The sequence below is a fragment of the Chlamydomonas reinhardtii genome, chromosome 16, assembly GCF_000002595.2.
Source record: "Chlamydomonas reinhardtii strain CC-503 cw92 mt+ chromosome 16, whole genome shotgun sequence".
Lineage (NCBI taxonomy): Eukaryota > Viridiplantae > Chlorophyta > Chlorophyceae > Chlamydomonadales > Chlamydomonadaceae > Chlamydomonas > Chlamydomonas reinhardtii.
The window spans coordinates 3668043-3683093 of NC_057019.1; the positions used below are offsets into that span (position 1 = coordinate 3668043).

The 15051-nt window shown below is 64.7% G+C and overlaps 4 protein-coding genes across 5 annotated transcripts in view; 1 reads left to right on the top strand and 3 right to left on the bottom strand.

Moving 5' to 3' along the window:
• Positions 1-483, bottom strand: part of CHLRE_16g688600v5 (uncharacterized protein) — a 5126-nt gene extending 4643 nt beyond the window's left edge. The window contains exon 1 of the mRNA XM_043071635.1: positions 324-483. The gene's annotated coding sequence lies outside the window, so the exon portion shown is untranslated. The remainder of the gene's footprint in view (positions 1-323) is intronic.
• A 154-nt stretch (positions 484-637) lies between these two features.
• CHLRE_16g688633v5 (uncharacterized protein) lies at positions 638-3302 on the bottom strand. Of its 2 annotated transcripts, none has more exons than XM_043071637.1 (4): positions 2553-3302; positions 1861-2253; positions 1332-1478; positions 638-895 (listed from the first exon to the last, which is right to left on the bottom strand). In XM_043071637.1, the coding sequence occupies exons 1-2, from the start codon at positions 3243-3245 to the stop codon at positions 2251-2253; spliced, it is 696 nt and encodes a 231-aa protein (XP_042915764.1). In that variant the 5' UTR covers positions 3246-3302; the 3' UTR covers positions 638-895; positions 1332-1478; positions 1861-2250. The 2 variants fall into 2 exon arrangements, with proteins under 2 accessions (XP_042915764.1, XP_042915763.1); XM_043071636.1 differs by having other exon boundaries at positions 1861-2256.
• Positions 3303-5705: 2403 nt separating this feature from the next.
• On the bottom strand, positions 5706-9613 carry CHLRE_16g688650v5 (uncharacterized protein). Its single transcript, XM_001699146.2, has 9 exons — positions 9314-9613; positions 8919-9029; positions 8521-8616; positions 8262-8364; positions 7876-7951; positions 7390-7611; positions 6872-7090; positions 6473-6667; positions 5706-6232 (listed from the first exon to the last, which is right to left on the bottom strand). The coding sequence occupies exons 1-9, from the start codon at positions 9498-9500 to the stop codon at positions 6029-6031; spliced, it is 1413 nt and encodes a 470-aa protein (XP_001699198.2). The 5' UTR covers positions 9501-9613; the 3' UTR covers positions 5706-6028.
• A 96-nt stretch (positions 9614-9709) lies between these two features.
• CHLRE_16g688700v5 (uncharacterized protein) lies at positions 9710-15034 on the top strand. Its single transcript, XM_043071638.1, has 8 exons — positions 9710-10271; positions 10436-10593; positions 10779-11319; positions 11677-11909; positions 12197-12301; positions 12703-13025; positions 13274-13371; positions 13610-15034. The coding sequence occupies exons 1-8, from the start codon at positions 9924-9926 to the stop codon at positions 13787-13789; spliced, it is 1986 nt and encodes a 661-aa protein (XP_042915765.1). The 5' UTR covers positions 9710-9923; the 3' UTR covers positions 13790-15034.
• The last annotated feature ends 17 nt before the right edge of the window (positions 15035-15051 follow it).

Below are 15051 nucleotides of genomic sequence, written 5' to 3' on the forward strand. Positions count from 1 at the left end.
CCCACGACTCCTAAGTCCCTAGTCAAGATTTTGCTCGTGCGCAACGCCATCGTTCTTCCCCTTTGCGGCCCCAGCCGATGTTTCAAGGAGATAGTGCGTAACTGCGTGACCACGTTGTGCGATATCGTGATCATTTAAGTAACTTTACACGGGACTGAAATGTTTGGCACCAATGGCACTTATTGATAGACCGTTGTTTGCCCGGCCCAGCATAGCCCGGCGGCGGGGGAAGTTTAAGCGTCTCCCTCACGAGTAGCGTCCCGTGGGCCCTCTTCTGGACCGGCTTCCTCCTGGGCTCTGTCGCGGACCCCCCGACCCCTCACCACGAGGTTGACTGCTGCTGCCTGTGCGCGAGCAGGGCAGCACGGAAGCTGCAGCAGCACTCTGCCAAGCGAATGCCGCAGCGCAATACTAGAAGTCGCGTGGCCCGGATGCACAACATTCTTCAACTCCAAAACAGTAACAGGTGCTGGGAGGGCACTGAAAAAAGGAAGAAACGAGCCCACTATTGAAAGCGCGCTGGCCAATTGCTAGCCCCACATTCCGGGACGGCTTCCTTGCGACCTAGGGGTCATTCAACCCGGCCACCCCCCCCCCCCCCCCAGCTTCCTTCCCTTTGCCGAAGTCGTGTTTGCCGAGGTTGTGTAGCGGGTTCATTGCAGGCGCCGCAAGCATGTGCCCACACAGCAAGCTACGCTAGCCTGCCAACACCCGCCCTCGCCCCGACCCCCCTACCCCAGCTCTCGCCTTTCCCCGCCCCCACCTCCCCTCCCCTCCCCTCCCGCACCTGCAGTGCCAGTGCGCAGCCTCCGCCCGGCTGTGTGAGTCCGAACGCGGACCGGGCGGCCGCCACCGGGTCCACCCGCTCCACCACCGTGTGGCGGGGGGTGTCAAACTGGGGGGGGGGGAGGCAAGGGAAGGGAAGGGGTGGAGAGGGGCGTGAGGGATTGGGGCTGGGAAGTGGCACGGGGCGAACACGTGCTGTGCCCTGTCACCCCATGCCAGCGTGCCGCCGCCTCTTAAGCTGCCACCCGCTGCCTAGCCCCACCCCCCGCCCCGGCCCCGTGCCGCCGCCATCCCAACACGCCGCTCTTCATCCTGTTTCAATTCACATCAAACCCTCCCGTCCCCAGGTTGCCTTTCCACTCTTCCCCCGTGCCCACCTGGCTGCTTCACCCCACGGTGAACCCACAACCCATCCCACGGTGTGGTGACCCTCACCGCAACACACCCCAACACCGGCCTTCTGCTTTCCAACTGAACAGGAACACGTGAATAAACCTTCCCCGCTACCCCTTACCCCCAACTCCCAAAACCCTGCCCCCGCCCACCTGCATCCTGCACTCGCGGTACTGGCGCGGCGCCCCGAACAGCAGTGCGTCCACGTCACTGCTCACCACCGCGTCCCCCAGCCCCGCGGACACCAGCGCGGCACACATGGCCTCAGCCTCGCCGGGCGCGTCCACGTGCGGCAGGCCCTGAGAAAGGGGGAGAGGGCGAGAGGGTGAGTGAGAGGGTGAGAGGCACACGGCAGGTGTGTCATACGCATGCATGTGGGCGGCCGGGGCGGGGGCAGGACATGGGTCGGGCGGGCGCAGGGCATGGGTGAGGGGCCATCACTCCATACCTGCCTGGTCTGTCGCTCATCCCGAGTGGTACCTGCCCCGACCCGAAACCCCTCTCCCACTGCAAATAGACGGCTTATCCCCGCCCAGCCGTATGCCCCTACACACGCATGCACGCACACATGCACACACGCACACATGCACGCACCCACGCATGCACGAGCGCACCCACGCATGCACGCGCGCGCGCACACACAGATTGCAGATCGATTGCTGGCAGCGCCATGTCACACACCTGAGTACCTGCACACAAGCCTGGAGCAAGGCCCTAGCTGTGCGCCTGGGCTCCATCCCGCACATAGTCCAGAGAAACATTTGTTGCCACACGCCGACTGCCTGCCTGTGCAGCAAAGCGACGCCGCTGCGTGCTGGCCAAGACTTGCACACTGCGGCTGTCGTGCCAAACATGAACCCGCACGGACCCAGCCATGTGTCTGAATCCAAGTCACATCGATGGAGGACATGGGCCGCCACCTGCACCCTCCCGCCACAGGCGGCCATGTGCGTCTGGCGGAGGCCCGCCGGTACAGATAAGCCGAGACGGTTACCGCTCATCAGCGCACACGTGCGCACGGCGGCTTACTGCTTCTGCTGGGGATGGCGCCGCTGAGTTGGGCCCACACGCTCACTGCTGCAGGGCGCAGGCAAAAAGGCAGGGGTTTTGGGGGGGGGCGGGTGATGAGACTACTGACAGACTAGACAAACTGGGTACAGCAAAAAGCCTTGTGGACATCAGAACGCTGCCATGTGCTAAGCAAGCAATCATTATCAGCGACGGTGGCGGCGGCGGCAAGCAGAGTGCGCAGACACAACCCACCGACGGCACCTCAGGCCCTCGCCGCTGCGGCCCCGTCCCAACCCACCTTCCGCACCCGCCACTTGGCCCGTCTCACATCCTCTACCCCGGAGCCGCCACCTTACACCCACCAGCAGGAACATCTTCTCGATCTCCTCGTACGCGTCCAGGAAGCGGCGCGCGAAGATGAGGTGCGGGTCCGTGGGCGCCGGCCCACACACCCGCCGCGCCTCCGACACCATGCGCCGCAGCGACTCCAGGTCGGGCGGGTGCTCGCCCTCGTTGCGCACTCCCGCCAGGTCCGCGAGCAGCTCCATCACCTCGGCGGTGCCCACCTTCAGCACCGACTCCAGGCGAGCTCGTGATGCCGGGTCCTTCATGGCGTAGTCGACGTACGTCCGCCCGCTGCCCGGAGAAGGCTTCTTGCCCAGCACAGCGGACTTCGCCACCTGACGCACAACGTTGCGCGCGTATTGAACTTGCAGCGGCGCAATTCCGGCCCGCAGCACCGCCTCCCGCGCCAGGAAATCCTCTCGCAGCGCCGCGTCCCGCGCCAGGAAATCCTCTCGCAGCGCCGCGTCCCGCGCCAGGAAATCCTCTCGCAGCGCCGCGTCCCGCGCCAGGAAATCCTCTCGCAGCGCCTCAAACTTCGCCTCAAGCCGCCGCTCAATGTCACTTGGCGCGCTTGGCTCGGGGCGGCTCTCCTTGAAACATCGGCTGGGGCCGCAAAGGATGGCGTTGCGCACGAGCACAATCTTGACTAGGGACTTAGGTGGGCTAGCGCCAAGGGCGGGCCCGCGCGGGAGAGGTAAGGCCGAGCGCATCTGCGTATCCGCGCGGGTACCCTAATGCGTAACTGCGTGACAACGCTGTGCGATATCGTGATCCTATAAGTAACTTTAGGTGGTGTTCACATTGTGCTCGAAATTGGTGTGGCCGATAAGCCGTACGTGCCCAAAATCATTAGCGACGTGGCGACTTTGTACTTTCCAAACTACATATCGGGCACGCGTAGCCGAAACACCCCCAATCCCATAGGAATTTGGCTCAACTTGCATTTCGGCTACATTTCGGCTACGCCCCCGATTCAGATATCGCGCCCATTTCGGCCACGGCCCAATAAAGATTACGCCCACAATGTGAACACCACCTTACACGGGACTGAAATGTTTGGCACCAATGGCACTTATTGATAGACCCCTTGACGATTTTGAGGTGTGATGGAGTTCAGCCTGAGCCCGAAGCACGGCCCTTCGCATATTACAGCCTTGAGCATTGTCAAACATTACTCCAGAGCTGAAGCGCGGCGCTCGTGATGAAAGAACGCCGACCGAAATGCCGCGACGCGGTTGGCTTCAGGCTTGCTGCTTTGACTGTTGCTATTGGCATACTTTCACGCAGGGTGACATACTTGCTGTGACCATGGCCGGCAGCCGCTTGAGGGCACGCTTTGGGCTGAGGAATCGTGTGAGTGCCATTTGCGCATGCCCCGGTCACGACGATGGCCGCTGAGGCGCCGCCAAGCGCCGTGGATCGGGTTGCAGGCAGGTGTGTGTGTTATGAGCCACTCTTGGCCGGAGAGGGCCGACGTAGTGTGCGCGTGTCACAGCAGGAGCAGCTAGGGCACTTAAAAGGAGCGTGCGTAGCATATGCGCGAGAGCTGCTTCCGCTCTGGTCTACGTACGCATTAGTTCCGCAACACTAGTCAATAGCTGGGACTGTGGGAGGGGCGCAGCGCCAACTCGCCGGGCAGCAGGGTCCTCAGAGCCGGCCGGGACCAGGCTGGACGATGGGTATCGACCTCCGGTTTGCAGTCACGCACTCTGTCAACACCACGTCGCCTGGGCGGCCGCCCAAGCACTAGGCTTACACCTGCGCGCACGTGCCGGCGGTAAGCCCACGCACATGCGCACATGCACACGCTGTTGCTGTGTTCACATGCACACATGCACGCATGCACGCATGCTGACTGCACTCAGGCGGCCCGGCGGCGGCAGCTGGCAGAGGCTGAGCGGCTGTACCGGCAGGCGCTGGCGGGGCAGGTGGCGGAGCTGGGGGAGGAGCACCCCGACACCCTGACGTGGGTAGCAGACAGGGGTTTGAGGGTGAGGGGGCGTAAGGGTTCCTGGTTAACCACTTGACGGCAGGCAGGCGGTCGGGCTTGATGGCGAGGCCGAGGGGGTGCAGCATGGTGGCGACCGCGCGCAGCCGGTCAGCGTGGTCGGTGGGGGAAATGGGGGTGTAGAAGGGGGAGGCGTTGAGGTCGGCGGCCAGGTGTTGGTGGTAGAGGTGGGGGCAGATGGCCACGAAGTGATCGGGGCACTTGTCCATGACGGTAATGACCAGGTGGCGGCGGGTGCGACGAAACTCGGCGAGGGAGTCGGACAGGGCGGCGAAGGACAGGGGGAAGGCAGGCGCCGGCGGGCGGGCGGGCGGGCGGCGGGGAGAGTAGCATGTCGGCATCCGTGGTGTGCTGCATGGCGGGGTCAACGGCGGCGCGGATGGCGGTGGCGGCGGCAGTGACCCAGGTAGAGGCGGAGGAGGCGGTGACGCGAGCGGCGCGGGCGGCTCGGTGAGCGTATCCGTACAGCGACTTACGCAGGTCGTCTGCGAGGGTGTTGGGCAGGGGTGCCGCGGGGTCGAGTGGCGGCCGTGTGTTGGCGCCCATGGACCAGAGGGTGGCGGTGGCGGCGCCGAGGGCGGGCTGGAGACGGTGGGTGAAGATATAGCCATGATGGGGGTTGCGGGAGACAGCGGGGAAGAGGTGGCAGGTGCAGGCGGTGGTGGCGGTGGAGTGGCGACTGGCGGCGGCAGCGTTGCACAGCGCGTGGCGGAGGGATGGCGGCGAGAGGAAGGTGGCGTCGGTGACGGCGGGCAGGCGGTCGGGCAGGAAGTGGGCGACGCCCGGCGTGGCAAGGAGGGCGATGGCGTTGGCGCTGGAAAGGTGGGGCTGGATCGCGGCGGGGAGGCGGAGGAGGAGTGGGAGGGCGGGTCGGTGGTCGAGCTGCCGGCGCCGGGCAGCAGCATGGGCGGCGATGAGGACGCGTCAGGGTACATAGCCTGCAGGGGGGGTGTCTTGCAAGGTCCTGCTGCACACCAGGCGCGCCGCGAACGCCGCTGGCCGTGACAGGCCACTGCAAGTAAGCCAGCAGAACATTCCATCACTGAAGGCATCGCCGCAACATCAGGCTGCTGTACGCTGTTGCTGGCTCAATCAATTAAAAGGGGACGCCGCTAGCAGCTTCATAGTGACTGCGCCCTGTTCTGCAGCCCTGGCCCCTGGGTGCATTTGCACTTTACAGCGCTTTCGTCACTGTTGGCAAGGTGCACGGCAGACGGCATGCGCTGCCATCCATCGTCTGTCTCTCCTCCTGCCCCCAGCCCAAGATAGATCCACCCGTGTCACGTGTCAAGTCAACGGTCGTAGTGATTAGTATGTACATGCCTCCATGCGTCGTGCATGTCATTCCGTCACAACCATGCGCCAACCGTGGCTACCTTCAAGTTCAAGCGCTACCGTCAATTGCCAAGCATCGCAAACAAGCAAGCCACTCCTAATCCGCCGCCCATGCATCCATCGCCGCCCTGCACTTCCCCGCCCCACCCTCTACTTGGCCCCCGGCCGCTTGGCCTTGGGGTCTGGCAGCGCAATCTTGCAGTGCGCGGGCGCCACTGCCCGCCCCGCCGCCTCACGTGTGGAAGCCACCAGGTAGCCGCACCCCACCGGACTGACCAGGCGGTCCCAGTCCTCAGGCGCGTGGGAGCCCACCGTCAGGCCCTCCACTACTCGTTGCCCCGCCTCCAGCTCCACCTGCACAGGGTGTGAGGAGAAGCAGCATCGCGACAGGTCAGCACGGCATCGGTGTTGGCTGTTTGGCGTGTGAGGTCAAGCGTATGGCGGTTACAGCCAGGCAAAGCGCGGCATAACCAGGCCAACAGCAAGGGTGCCAAGAAAATGCAGGGATGGATATCATGGATTGGCATCTGCAAGTGTAGGCCTCTGCAGCGGCACGCACCACAAACAACTGGATGCACCTCTCCCAGGCCGCACCTGCATGCACGCTACCAGCTCGCCGGCTGGAGTGCGCGTCAGCGGCAGCGGCGGCTCCAGATGGCAGGTGCTGCTGATGACCACTCGCACTGTCGTGGTGGCGCCGTCCTGCAGCAGCGTGTTCACCACCAGCACTCGCAGCAGGCGGCCGGCCGGCAGCGGCTTGGGCGGCTCGCTGTGCAGCGTGATGTTGGCCTGAGGGGAGGAGGAGGGGCGGGGTAGGAGGGAAGCAAGGTGGGTATCGAAGATGCATGCAGGCACAGGGCGTGCAAATGCGGGCCTTGGTACGGGGCTACGTGCCTACGGGGTAAGTGCGCAGAGCGGAGATATGCTTACGCATTTCAGTGCTTAGCTGACCTCAAGAATGAGGTCAGCCCCTTGCCGAATACTGGAGCTCACCAGTCGCCCGAACTCGTTGTCTGCGGTGCGCCAGGTGTGCCCCGGCTCCGGCGGCTGGTTGAGCACAAGGACGCTCACTGGCCCCGGCGGCGTGGGCGGCGGCTTGGACTTGCTCTTGGGGTCCGGCGGCGGCGGCGGCGGCTCAGCGGGCGGCGGCAGCGGCTCCTGCAGCTGCGCTGCCACCACCAGTGGCACGTGGCAGGGCTCACCCAGCACCACCTGCAAGGAGGGAGGAGGACGAGTGTGTTTGGGTGGGGGCAGAGCGAGGGGATGCACGTACGGCGGGGCCAAGCCCTGCATCAGGCCCTTGCACCAGGGACCTGGCGCTCGGGCGCCGAGCATGAGGCAGAACCCCAGATTAAGGTTGAGCCCGGGATTGCGACGGGGTGTGCGCTGGCGTGGGGTATGGAACATGGCTGGATGCGTTGTGCCCAGGAATAACAGCTTGCCCCTGCGCAGTGCTGCACAGTGCTGCTTAGGGCTTGGCGCACACCCAGCACAGCGTCCTACGCGCTCACCGGCAGCGGCTGCGCCTCCTCGGGCGCCCCCGCCTTGCCGCCCCCCGCGGGGGCTGCGGGCTTCTTCTTAGCCTTGGGGTCCTCCTCCGCCGTCCAGGTGAGCGTGAGGCTGGTGGGTAGTAGCGCCGGCAGGCCCGCCTCGAACTCGCCGCGGTAGGTCAGGTCCGTGGCCGCCTGGTACCACTCGCCGGGGCCGTGGAAGGCGTCATTCGCCCAGCTACCCTGTGGGGGTTGGGGGATTGGTAGGGGATGGGGTTGCATGGCACGGGTTGATGAGGAATTGGGCCGGCGGAAGGAGGGGTGATTCGGTCCGGTGCTTGTTTGTAGCTCATCGCCCGGGCGGCAACTTGTGTCCCTGCATCGCAGGGCCTGCAAACATCGGCGCTCGCATGCCATTTGGTGATGTGCGTGTCCCGCGTGCGCCAGGATATGTGCCCCTAACATTCATATGGCGAGCGGCACCAACAAGCAACAGCCTCGGCGCACCTTGTACCAGCTGCCGTCTGCGAAGGTTGCCTCGCCCTGCCCGCACTTGCGACCGCCCACCCAGCCGCCTTCGTACCTACACACACACAGTGTGGACAAAGGGGCGGCACCGCCAGCGATGTGGGTCAGGCGCCAGGAGCTGGCGGGCCCGGCCTTGTGGCGACGCGGCGCCGTGTCGCCGCCGCCTATGTCCGGCTATACTCCCCACTTGCACCATGCACTATGCGCCAGTGCCTAGCGTCCAATCCGCACCGGCTGAACCCAGCGTGCCGTACTGCCTGTGGCGCAGCACCCGCCCTATGGCGTCCATCATTTCCCTTTTTGCCCTTGCCATGCCCCCGCCCTGCCCAGCTCAGTCCTCGTCGCCCCGGCGGTCCGGCACTCACAGGCTGCCGTCGGCGTATGTGAGTCGGCCCTGGCCTGTGCGTTGGTGCTTGGCAAAGTCGCCCTCATACACGTCACCGTTGGCGCAGGTGTACACGCCCACACCTGCACACGCCATATCAATAACGTAAACACCAGCAGCGGCGGGTGGGGGACCCGCAGCTCGTCAGCGCAGCGCAGCTCAGCCCCGGACCCAGCAAGGAGAGCTCCCCGGCTGACACCTCCTCCCCCCAGCCCTCCCCTCCCCTTCGCCAAACACACCGTGGAATGTGTTCTGCACGAACGGCCCCTGGTACGTGTCGCCGTTGCCCAGCCGCATGACGCCGAAGCCGTGCATCACACCCATGTTGAAGGTGCCTGTCGGGTGGCGACACAAGCACACAGGCACGTGCGGGTGTTTCCTTCATTTGTGCCCAATAACACATGTGCGGGCGTCACAGCACACCACAGGAGCCAAGTCATGGCACCAGCCGCTGCGCGGTGCCGACGTGCTGCAGAGGCCGATAAGGACAGGCGCCTTCCCTCCTCGCCCGCTTCGCTGCTCCGCATGACGTACAGCTGCCAAGACACGCCATTGTCCCTGACGATATGCCATGCCGTGCCTGCCTCCCCGCATCCCACCCACCCACGCGCCCACCAAGGCGTTGCCCCGGCCTCACCAATGTACGTGTCGCCGTTAGCAAAGCGCCGCGTGCCCTGCCCCACGATCTCCCCGTGCACGAACTCGCCCTCGTAGTAGGCCCCGTCCCGCATGGACAGCTTGCCCAGGCCTGCACGTGCACACGGCCGCGTGGCGGGATGGGGCGCATGGCGCGGATGTGTTGGTCCGGGTGGCAGTAGGCCCGGCGCGGGGCGCCGTGGCGGCGCTAGCCCCGCAGATGCCAATGCGTTCGGCTGCGAGCCGACATGCGCAAGACAAGGACGCTACGTTGCCCGCGGAAATAGCTGCACACTGAAATGAACCCTGTTGGCCCCCATCCAGTCTGAGGCCCGTCCACCCCTGTCTCCACCCCATCCTCCGGCTCCGCCCCCCCTCCACACAACCCTGTCCTACCGTGCTTCTCGCCATTGACCCACTGCCCCTCGTATTTGAAGAACGAGTTCGGGTACTGGTAAGTGCCGAAGCCATGCCGCTTGCCCGAAACAATGTCGCCGATGTAACACCGGTCGAGCTCAATGCCACGCAGTCCTGCTCCTAGCCCTGGCGCTGTATAGAATGTGTCTGCAGTGGGTGCGGCCATGGCTCAATCTTCGAGCCCGCTTGCCGCACGTCAACGGCCTCCCTAATCAATCACAGCTAACATAGAAGTACTCTGCAGAGTTTTCTCGCTTCATTTCCATTCATGCCCGAATCAAAATGAAATCCAATAATTTTGTCTGCAGAACAGCGTATCTAGAGGAAGGCTGACGCTATAAAACTCCTATATGCTGACCGTATAACTAGTATGCAAGGAAAGCTGTGGAATTGACGGCCTGACTCGGTTCCGAATTGGTCCCGACGGAATTCCTCGACTGACGTGGACAAATACTGTAATTATGATTGTCAAGATGTACAATTAAGCTTGCGCTGCTTGGTTCGCTACTCAAGCGTTGGGGCGAAGGACGTCCACCGACGTCAGCAAGCCACCGACGAACGCTCTGCAAACAAGTGCCAAGAATCAGTCATGCCGTTGCTGCAGCTCCGGCCCACCGTGACCGGTAGGGCGGCGTGGCCAGGGAGGCGCCCGCTCCTCCCCCCAATGTGCGCGGCGTTGCGGCACGTTTTCCGCGATCGCTCTCTGGACTCGGGCGATGACACGTACGCCTCATTTGCGTCCCAGGAGCAGCAGCTGCTGCCTGCGCAGGCGCCCCCGGCCGCCCAGGCGCAGCAGCCGGGGCGCCAACCAGCCGCTATGCCGGTGCCCGGGGGCACCCCCACCGCCAGCCACCCGCACCCGCCGCACCGCCACTCCGTACCCGTGGCCCACCAGCGCCACCTGCACACGCACGGCCACCCTCTCCACCACCGCAAGGTACGTGGCGCCTCCCCACGCCCACGGGGATGGGTTGGGCCTTGGGAGATATCAGTGCGAGACGCGCATTCCCAGGGGCCCTCACCGGCGCCTGCGAAACCCTGTCCAACCCACTCCAAACCGCCGCCGATCCATGACCCCTGCCCACCGCGACATCCACACAGGGCCCGGAGCTGTCAGGCGACTGGCGGGCGCTGTATCTGGGCGCCCGCCTGGCCTCATGGAGTGGGCTGTGCTACCTCCCACAGCCGGAGCTGGAGGCGGGCCTGGCGGGCGAGGGGCTGCAGCTGGTGGCGTACGGCCGGACCGCCTACACCTGCTGGTGAGGGACTGGGGGCAGGGAGGGGCTGGGAGGGGTGGGGAGGGGCGGGGTTGCGCTAAAGCAGTGGGCATGGAGGGGGTGCACTGTGCGGAAGGTTTGTGGACGATTGTGAGCGAGCGGCTAGGAGCACGGCGGCTCTGTTCCCAGTTGCTGACCCCGCCCACACCGCACGCCGTGCCCTGCAGGTATGTGGCGGACGGGGTGGTGGACTTTGACGCTCTCCAGCGCCGGGCCCAGCCGCAGCCCCCGGGCCAGAGGTCTGCAGCCGCCGCCGCCGCGTCCACTGCCTCCGGCATGGGTACGGATGCGCAGGCCAGTAGCAGTAGCAACGGCAGCAGCGGCACCGGCAGCGCACAGCACGCGCCGCAACAGCACGGCCAAAAGCAGCACCCGCACCCGCAGCAGCCGAAGCACGGGGTGGTGGTGAAGGATGGACGCATCCACCTGCACCTGCAGCAGCCCGCGCCACCCCACCTGCACCTGCCCACGCCCCTGCACAACGCCGCCCACCGCCCTCACACCGCCAGCAGCACCAGCAACAGCAGCGGTGGCAGCAGCGACCGCAGCAGCTCGCATGGCAGCGGTGCACACGCCTCCGATGGTTCCGCAAGTGCCAGGCATGCGCCGCCCGCACCTGCAGATGCCACCAGCTCTTTGGAGAGCGGCACGCGCTGCCGCTTCATCTTCCTGCGGGGCGTGCAGTGGTCGGCGCCGGAAACCAACACGGTGAGGGGGCAGGGCGGAGGGCGGAACTGGGGAGCGGGGGGAACGCCGGGCTGGGAGCCGCCCGGCTCGCGTTTCATGGGTCATGACTGGGCAGGGGCCAGGGCACCTGTGTGCGAGGACCCATTCCCGTGAGCTGCATCGCACGCGGTGCCCATTCCTTCATTCTGGCAATCTGATGGCTCCGTCTTGCAATCACAGCTCCGCACCCCCCCCCCCCCCCCGAACATCATTAACTAGTCATGAATGTAACCCCCCCCCCCGAACATCGATAATAACGCGCCTGCTACACGACCGTACTACACTACGCCTTCACTTCTTAATTGATCATGAATGTAACCCCCCCCCTTCCGTGTGCAGCTGTCGCTGTCCACCTCGCTCGCCTCCTTCTGGCCCACGCCGCTGGTGCCGCCCGCCGAGATCGCGCCGGGCGCCGCCGCGCCGGCGGGATCCACGGCAGGCGCCACGGGCGGCCCGGATCCAGCAGCCGGGTCTGGATCCGGATCTGGATCCGGCCCCGAGCACCTGGTGGCGCACAGCGGCGTGGCGGCCATGGCTCGGGAGCTGTACCCGATGCTGCTGCCGCACATCAGGTGCCTTTGGGAGGAGCCGGGGCTGTAGCCGTTGATGTAGAACGGAGTGGAGTACGGAGTGCTTCATTCGCAAATATGAAGTCTCGACGTCTTGGAAGGGGAGGGCGGCGGAGGAAGGGGCTGTTTGTACCAGCCCGGAACTCTGCACCCGTGTGGTGTGTGCACGCGAGCACATACTGCTCCAGACACGTACCTATGCTACCTACTCGTGTAGCCAAGATACAAAAGCGTGCCACTGACATGCTGTGTGTGCGTGTGTGTTTGGCTGTGTGTCTGTGCTGCTGCAGGTCAGCTGCGGGCTCGGGCGCTCAGCACGTGGTGTTTGCCGGCCACTCCATGGGCGGCTCACTGGCCAAGATGATGTGGGCCACGTCAATCATGAGGGGCGTCATGTGAGCCGCACTGTGGGAGGGGGGGGGCAGGGGCTGTTGAGGATGCATGGGTAGCCGTCCGTGCAAGATGGAGTGCTTAGATTTCAAGTATGAAGGCATGGGCGGGAAGGGTTACGGGGAGGGGCGGGTACACGGCGTTGTGTGGTTGCCGGCGTACGGCAGGCGCGCAGCCAGGGTGGTAGCTCGGCGACCACCTCGCACAGCACTTCTGTTCCAACCGACTGCCCCACGCCCGACGTCCCCGACTCCTCGTCCTGCACTGATGAGACTCGATTGCTGGGCTCGGGCACACAACCCCCACCCCATGATTTCTGTGCAATGCCGCGCCGTTTCAACACCGCCTCCTCCTAACCAATCATGCCTGCAACCCCCAATCCGCCCCACTCCAAACCCCTCCCCAGCTCGCCCGCCGCAGCCTCCTGCCACACCTTCGGCTCGCCACCCGTGCTCGCACACTCCGGTGGCGGCGGCGGCGCGCGCGCGCTGCGCTTCCTGCGTGCGCCGCCCGCCTCCTGCGTCAACTGGGTCCTGGAGCACGACCCCATCCCGCGCGCCATGCTCACAGCCGACCCCTACCTGACGGCGGCGCGCAAGGCCGTGCCGGGGCTGTCGGCGCTGCTGGCCCTGCGCGGCGCGGTGCTGGGCGAGGGCAGCGCGCTCAGCAGCGGCCGCTTCCTGTACGAGGCGCTGGGCGAGACCATGCTGCTGCGCTGGTCCAGCAAAGGTGGGGTGTGGGGGTTAACTCTGAACCAATCCCGAAGTGAAACAGTGGGGTGTGGGGTACTGAGGTGGTGTGGGGCTGGGTGGGGATGTGGGCACGCAGCAAGGTAGTGCAGGGGAAGGAGTGACAAGAGGAGGGGGAATGGCTGGCTGCGAAATGAGGGTCGGGTTGGTGAATGCCTGAGAGACTGACCGGCTCGGTTGTGGCGGCTGCCATGTGAACTCCTTCTGTTGCGCGTGGTGTGTGTGCAGGCGGCTGCGAGGTGGTGCCTGTGTCGGAGGCAGAGGCGGAGACGCTGCTGCAGATGGCGGTGGAGGAGGCGCTGTCGGCGCCCATACGCTCGCTGCAGGTGAGGTGGTGGCTTGCAGCAAGGGGGCGGCGAGTAGGCCTGGGGGGGTAGACCGGGTGTCGGCGCACGTAGTAGGCGTGTGACCAGCCCGGCCACAACACCTTGTTATTAACGCACTGTTATCCAAGCCCTGGTACCCATCCTCAACCTCCATCTCCACCCGTGGTGGTAATCGCCGCCCGGCACTTGGCTGAGGCCCGCACTGCCCGCCGCCCGCACTGCCCGCTCGGCCCCGCAGTACTGGCTGGACCACCACCACGCCTCCTACCACCATGACCTGGAGGCGGCGGCGTTGGCGGCCTGCAGGAGGCAGGCACGGGCCGAGGCGGCGGCGGCGGCAGCGGCGACAGCGGCGGCGGCGGTGGCGCGGGCTGCACCTGCAGGTCCACAGGTGGCAGCCGGCGGGCGTACCGCCTGAGGGCCCGGGTGCTTGGCGGGGGCCGGGGGGTCACGATGGGCGATGTTTGTTGCGTCGTGTGTGGGCTGGTTTATTCGGCTCGCAGGATAAACGGTTGAGGCCGGAGTGACTACCGCAGTTTAGGATGGTGTCCATCAGGGGTGGCGTGCATTGCTGTGCGCATGAAGAGTGACCGCTTGTGCTTTGCTTTCAATTCATGCTGGGTGTGCTGTTTTGCCTGTTGCCTGTTGCATTGTGTCCATCCATGTACCAATCGTGGCCGGTGTATGCACGCGAAGGGCCGCTGTTGAGCCCGCGTGTCCGTCCGTCCCCATCCCAGTTTTGTCTTCTGTGTGACATTTGATTCGTGCGCCGTTGCCTTTATGTTGTAGTGTTTGCCGTGCCGGGTTGTTGGTTGCATGTGCCGATTGTGGCAATCGTGCCAGAGCCCGAAGTTGGTTCCTTCTGGTTCTCTGGAGTTCTCCAGCTCGCCGCCCTGGGACCTGGATCGCGCTTGTTGGGGCCCACTCCTGGACCAGGCGGGTGGCTGGGTTATGCCCCGCCTGCTGAGGCAAGGTAGGTAGGGGGCTTACGTGTTCCGCGGTGACGTGTTCCGCAGTGGCGCGTGCCTCAGTGGCGCGTGGCCGCGTGCCATGTGTTTCTCTGACCCTGCGTATAGACCCTGAGCCAGGGGGGTCCCGCGCGTGGACCCTACTCCTGGCGGTGCCTAGCACGTTAGACCGTGCGGTTGTGGGGTGTAACAGCAACTTGCTAATGAGCGTTTATCTCGGTAAAGGTACAAGTAACTGCCTCGTACCCGGGTGCTGTACCAATGCCCCGACAGGGGGGGGTAGTTTCGACTGGGAAAGGCCCCATGTTCTAAAACGAAAGAGCTTGACGAGAAGACTCCAAATCCACTTTCAGAGTTTCAATCAGGGTAGTAATTGCAAAGTTATGGGTCCTCAAAGTTCAGGGTCGGTCGTCGGGGTTGGGGGTCCCCAAGGTTTCGTCACGCGGATGTGGGTGGGACTGCCAGATTTCGTCTCTGCGCCCTAAACGCCCCTCTAAACGCTCCGCCCATTAGCACAAGTACTAGCACACATTAGCATGCACATACTAAAGCATTTGCAGAACGTTTGGCCTCTGGAAACCGGCCGCATGTCCGTCCACATCGGCGTTGTAGTAGCGTAGAGCCCCACTCGAGCGTCTCTCACTGTTGTCATGGAGACTATGCGATCTGATGCTAACGTGTAACGGCCAAGGCTTCGTGTGGGTCATGGCGA

Coding starts and splice junctions, on each gene's coding strand:
- CHLRE_16g688700v5 (XM_043071638.1), top strand. CDS start 9,924: ATGCCGTTGCTGCAGCTCCGGCCCACCGTGACCGGTAGGGCGGCGTGG. Junction 10,594..10,778: donor CGGACCGCCTACACCTGCTG/GTGAGGGACTGG, acceptor CGTGCCCTGCAG/GTATGTGGCGGACGGGGTGG. Junction 13,026..13,273: donor GCTGCGCTGGTCCAGCAAAG/GTGGGGTGTGGG, acceptor GTGTGTGTGCAG/GCGGCTGCGAGGTGGTGCCT.
- CHLRE_16g688633v5 (XM_043071636.1), bottom strand. CDS start 3,245: ATGCGCTCGGCCTTACCTCTCCCGCGCGGGCCCGCCCTTGGCGCTAGC.
- CHLRE_16g688650v5 (XM_001699146.2), bottom strand. CDS start 9,500: ATGGCCGCACCCACTGCAGACACATTCTATACAGCGCCAGGGCTAGGA. Junction 8,365..8,520: donor CGTGCAGAACACATTCCACG/GTGTGTTTGGCG, acceptor TGGCGTGTGCAG/GTGTGGGCGTGTACACCTGC. Junction 6,233..6,472: donor AGCTGGTAGCGTGCATGCAG/GTGCGGCCTGGG, acceptor CACCCTGTGCAG/GTGGAGCTGGAGGCGGGGCA.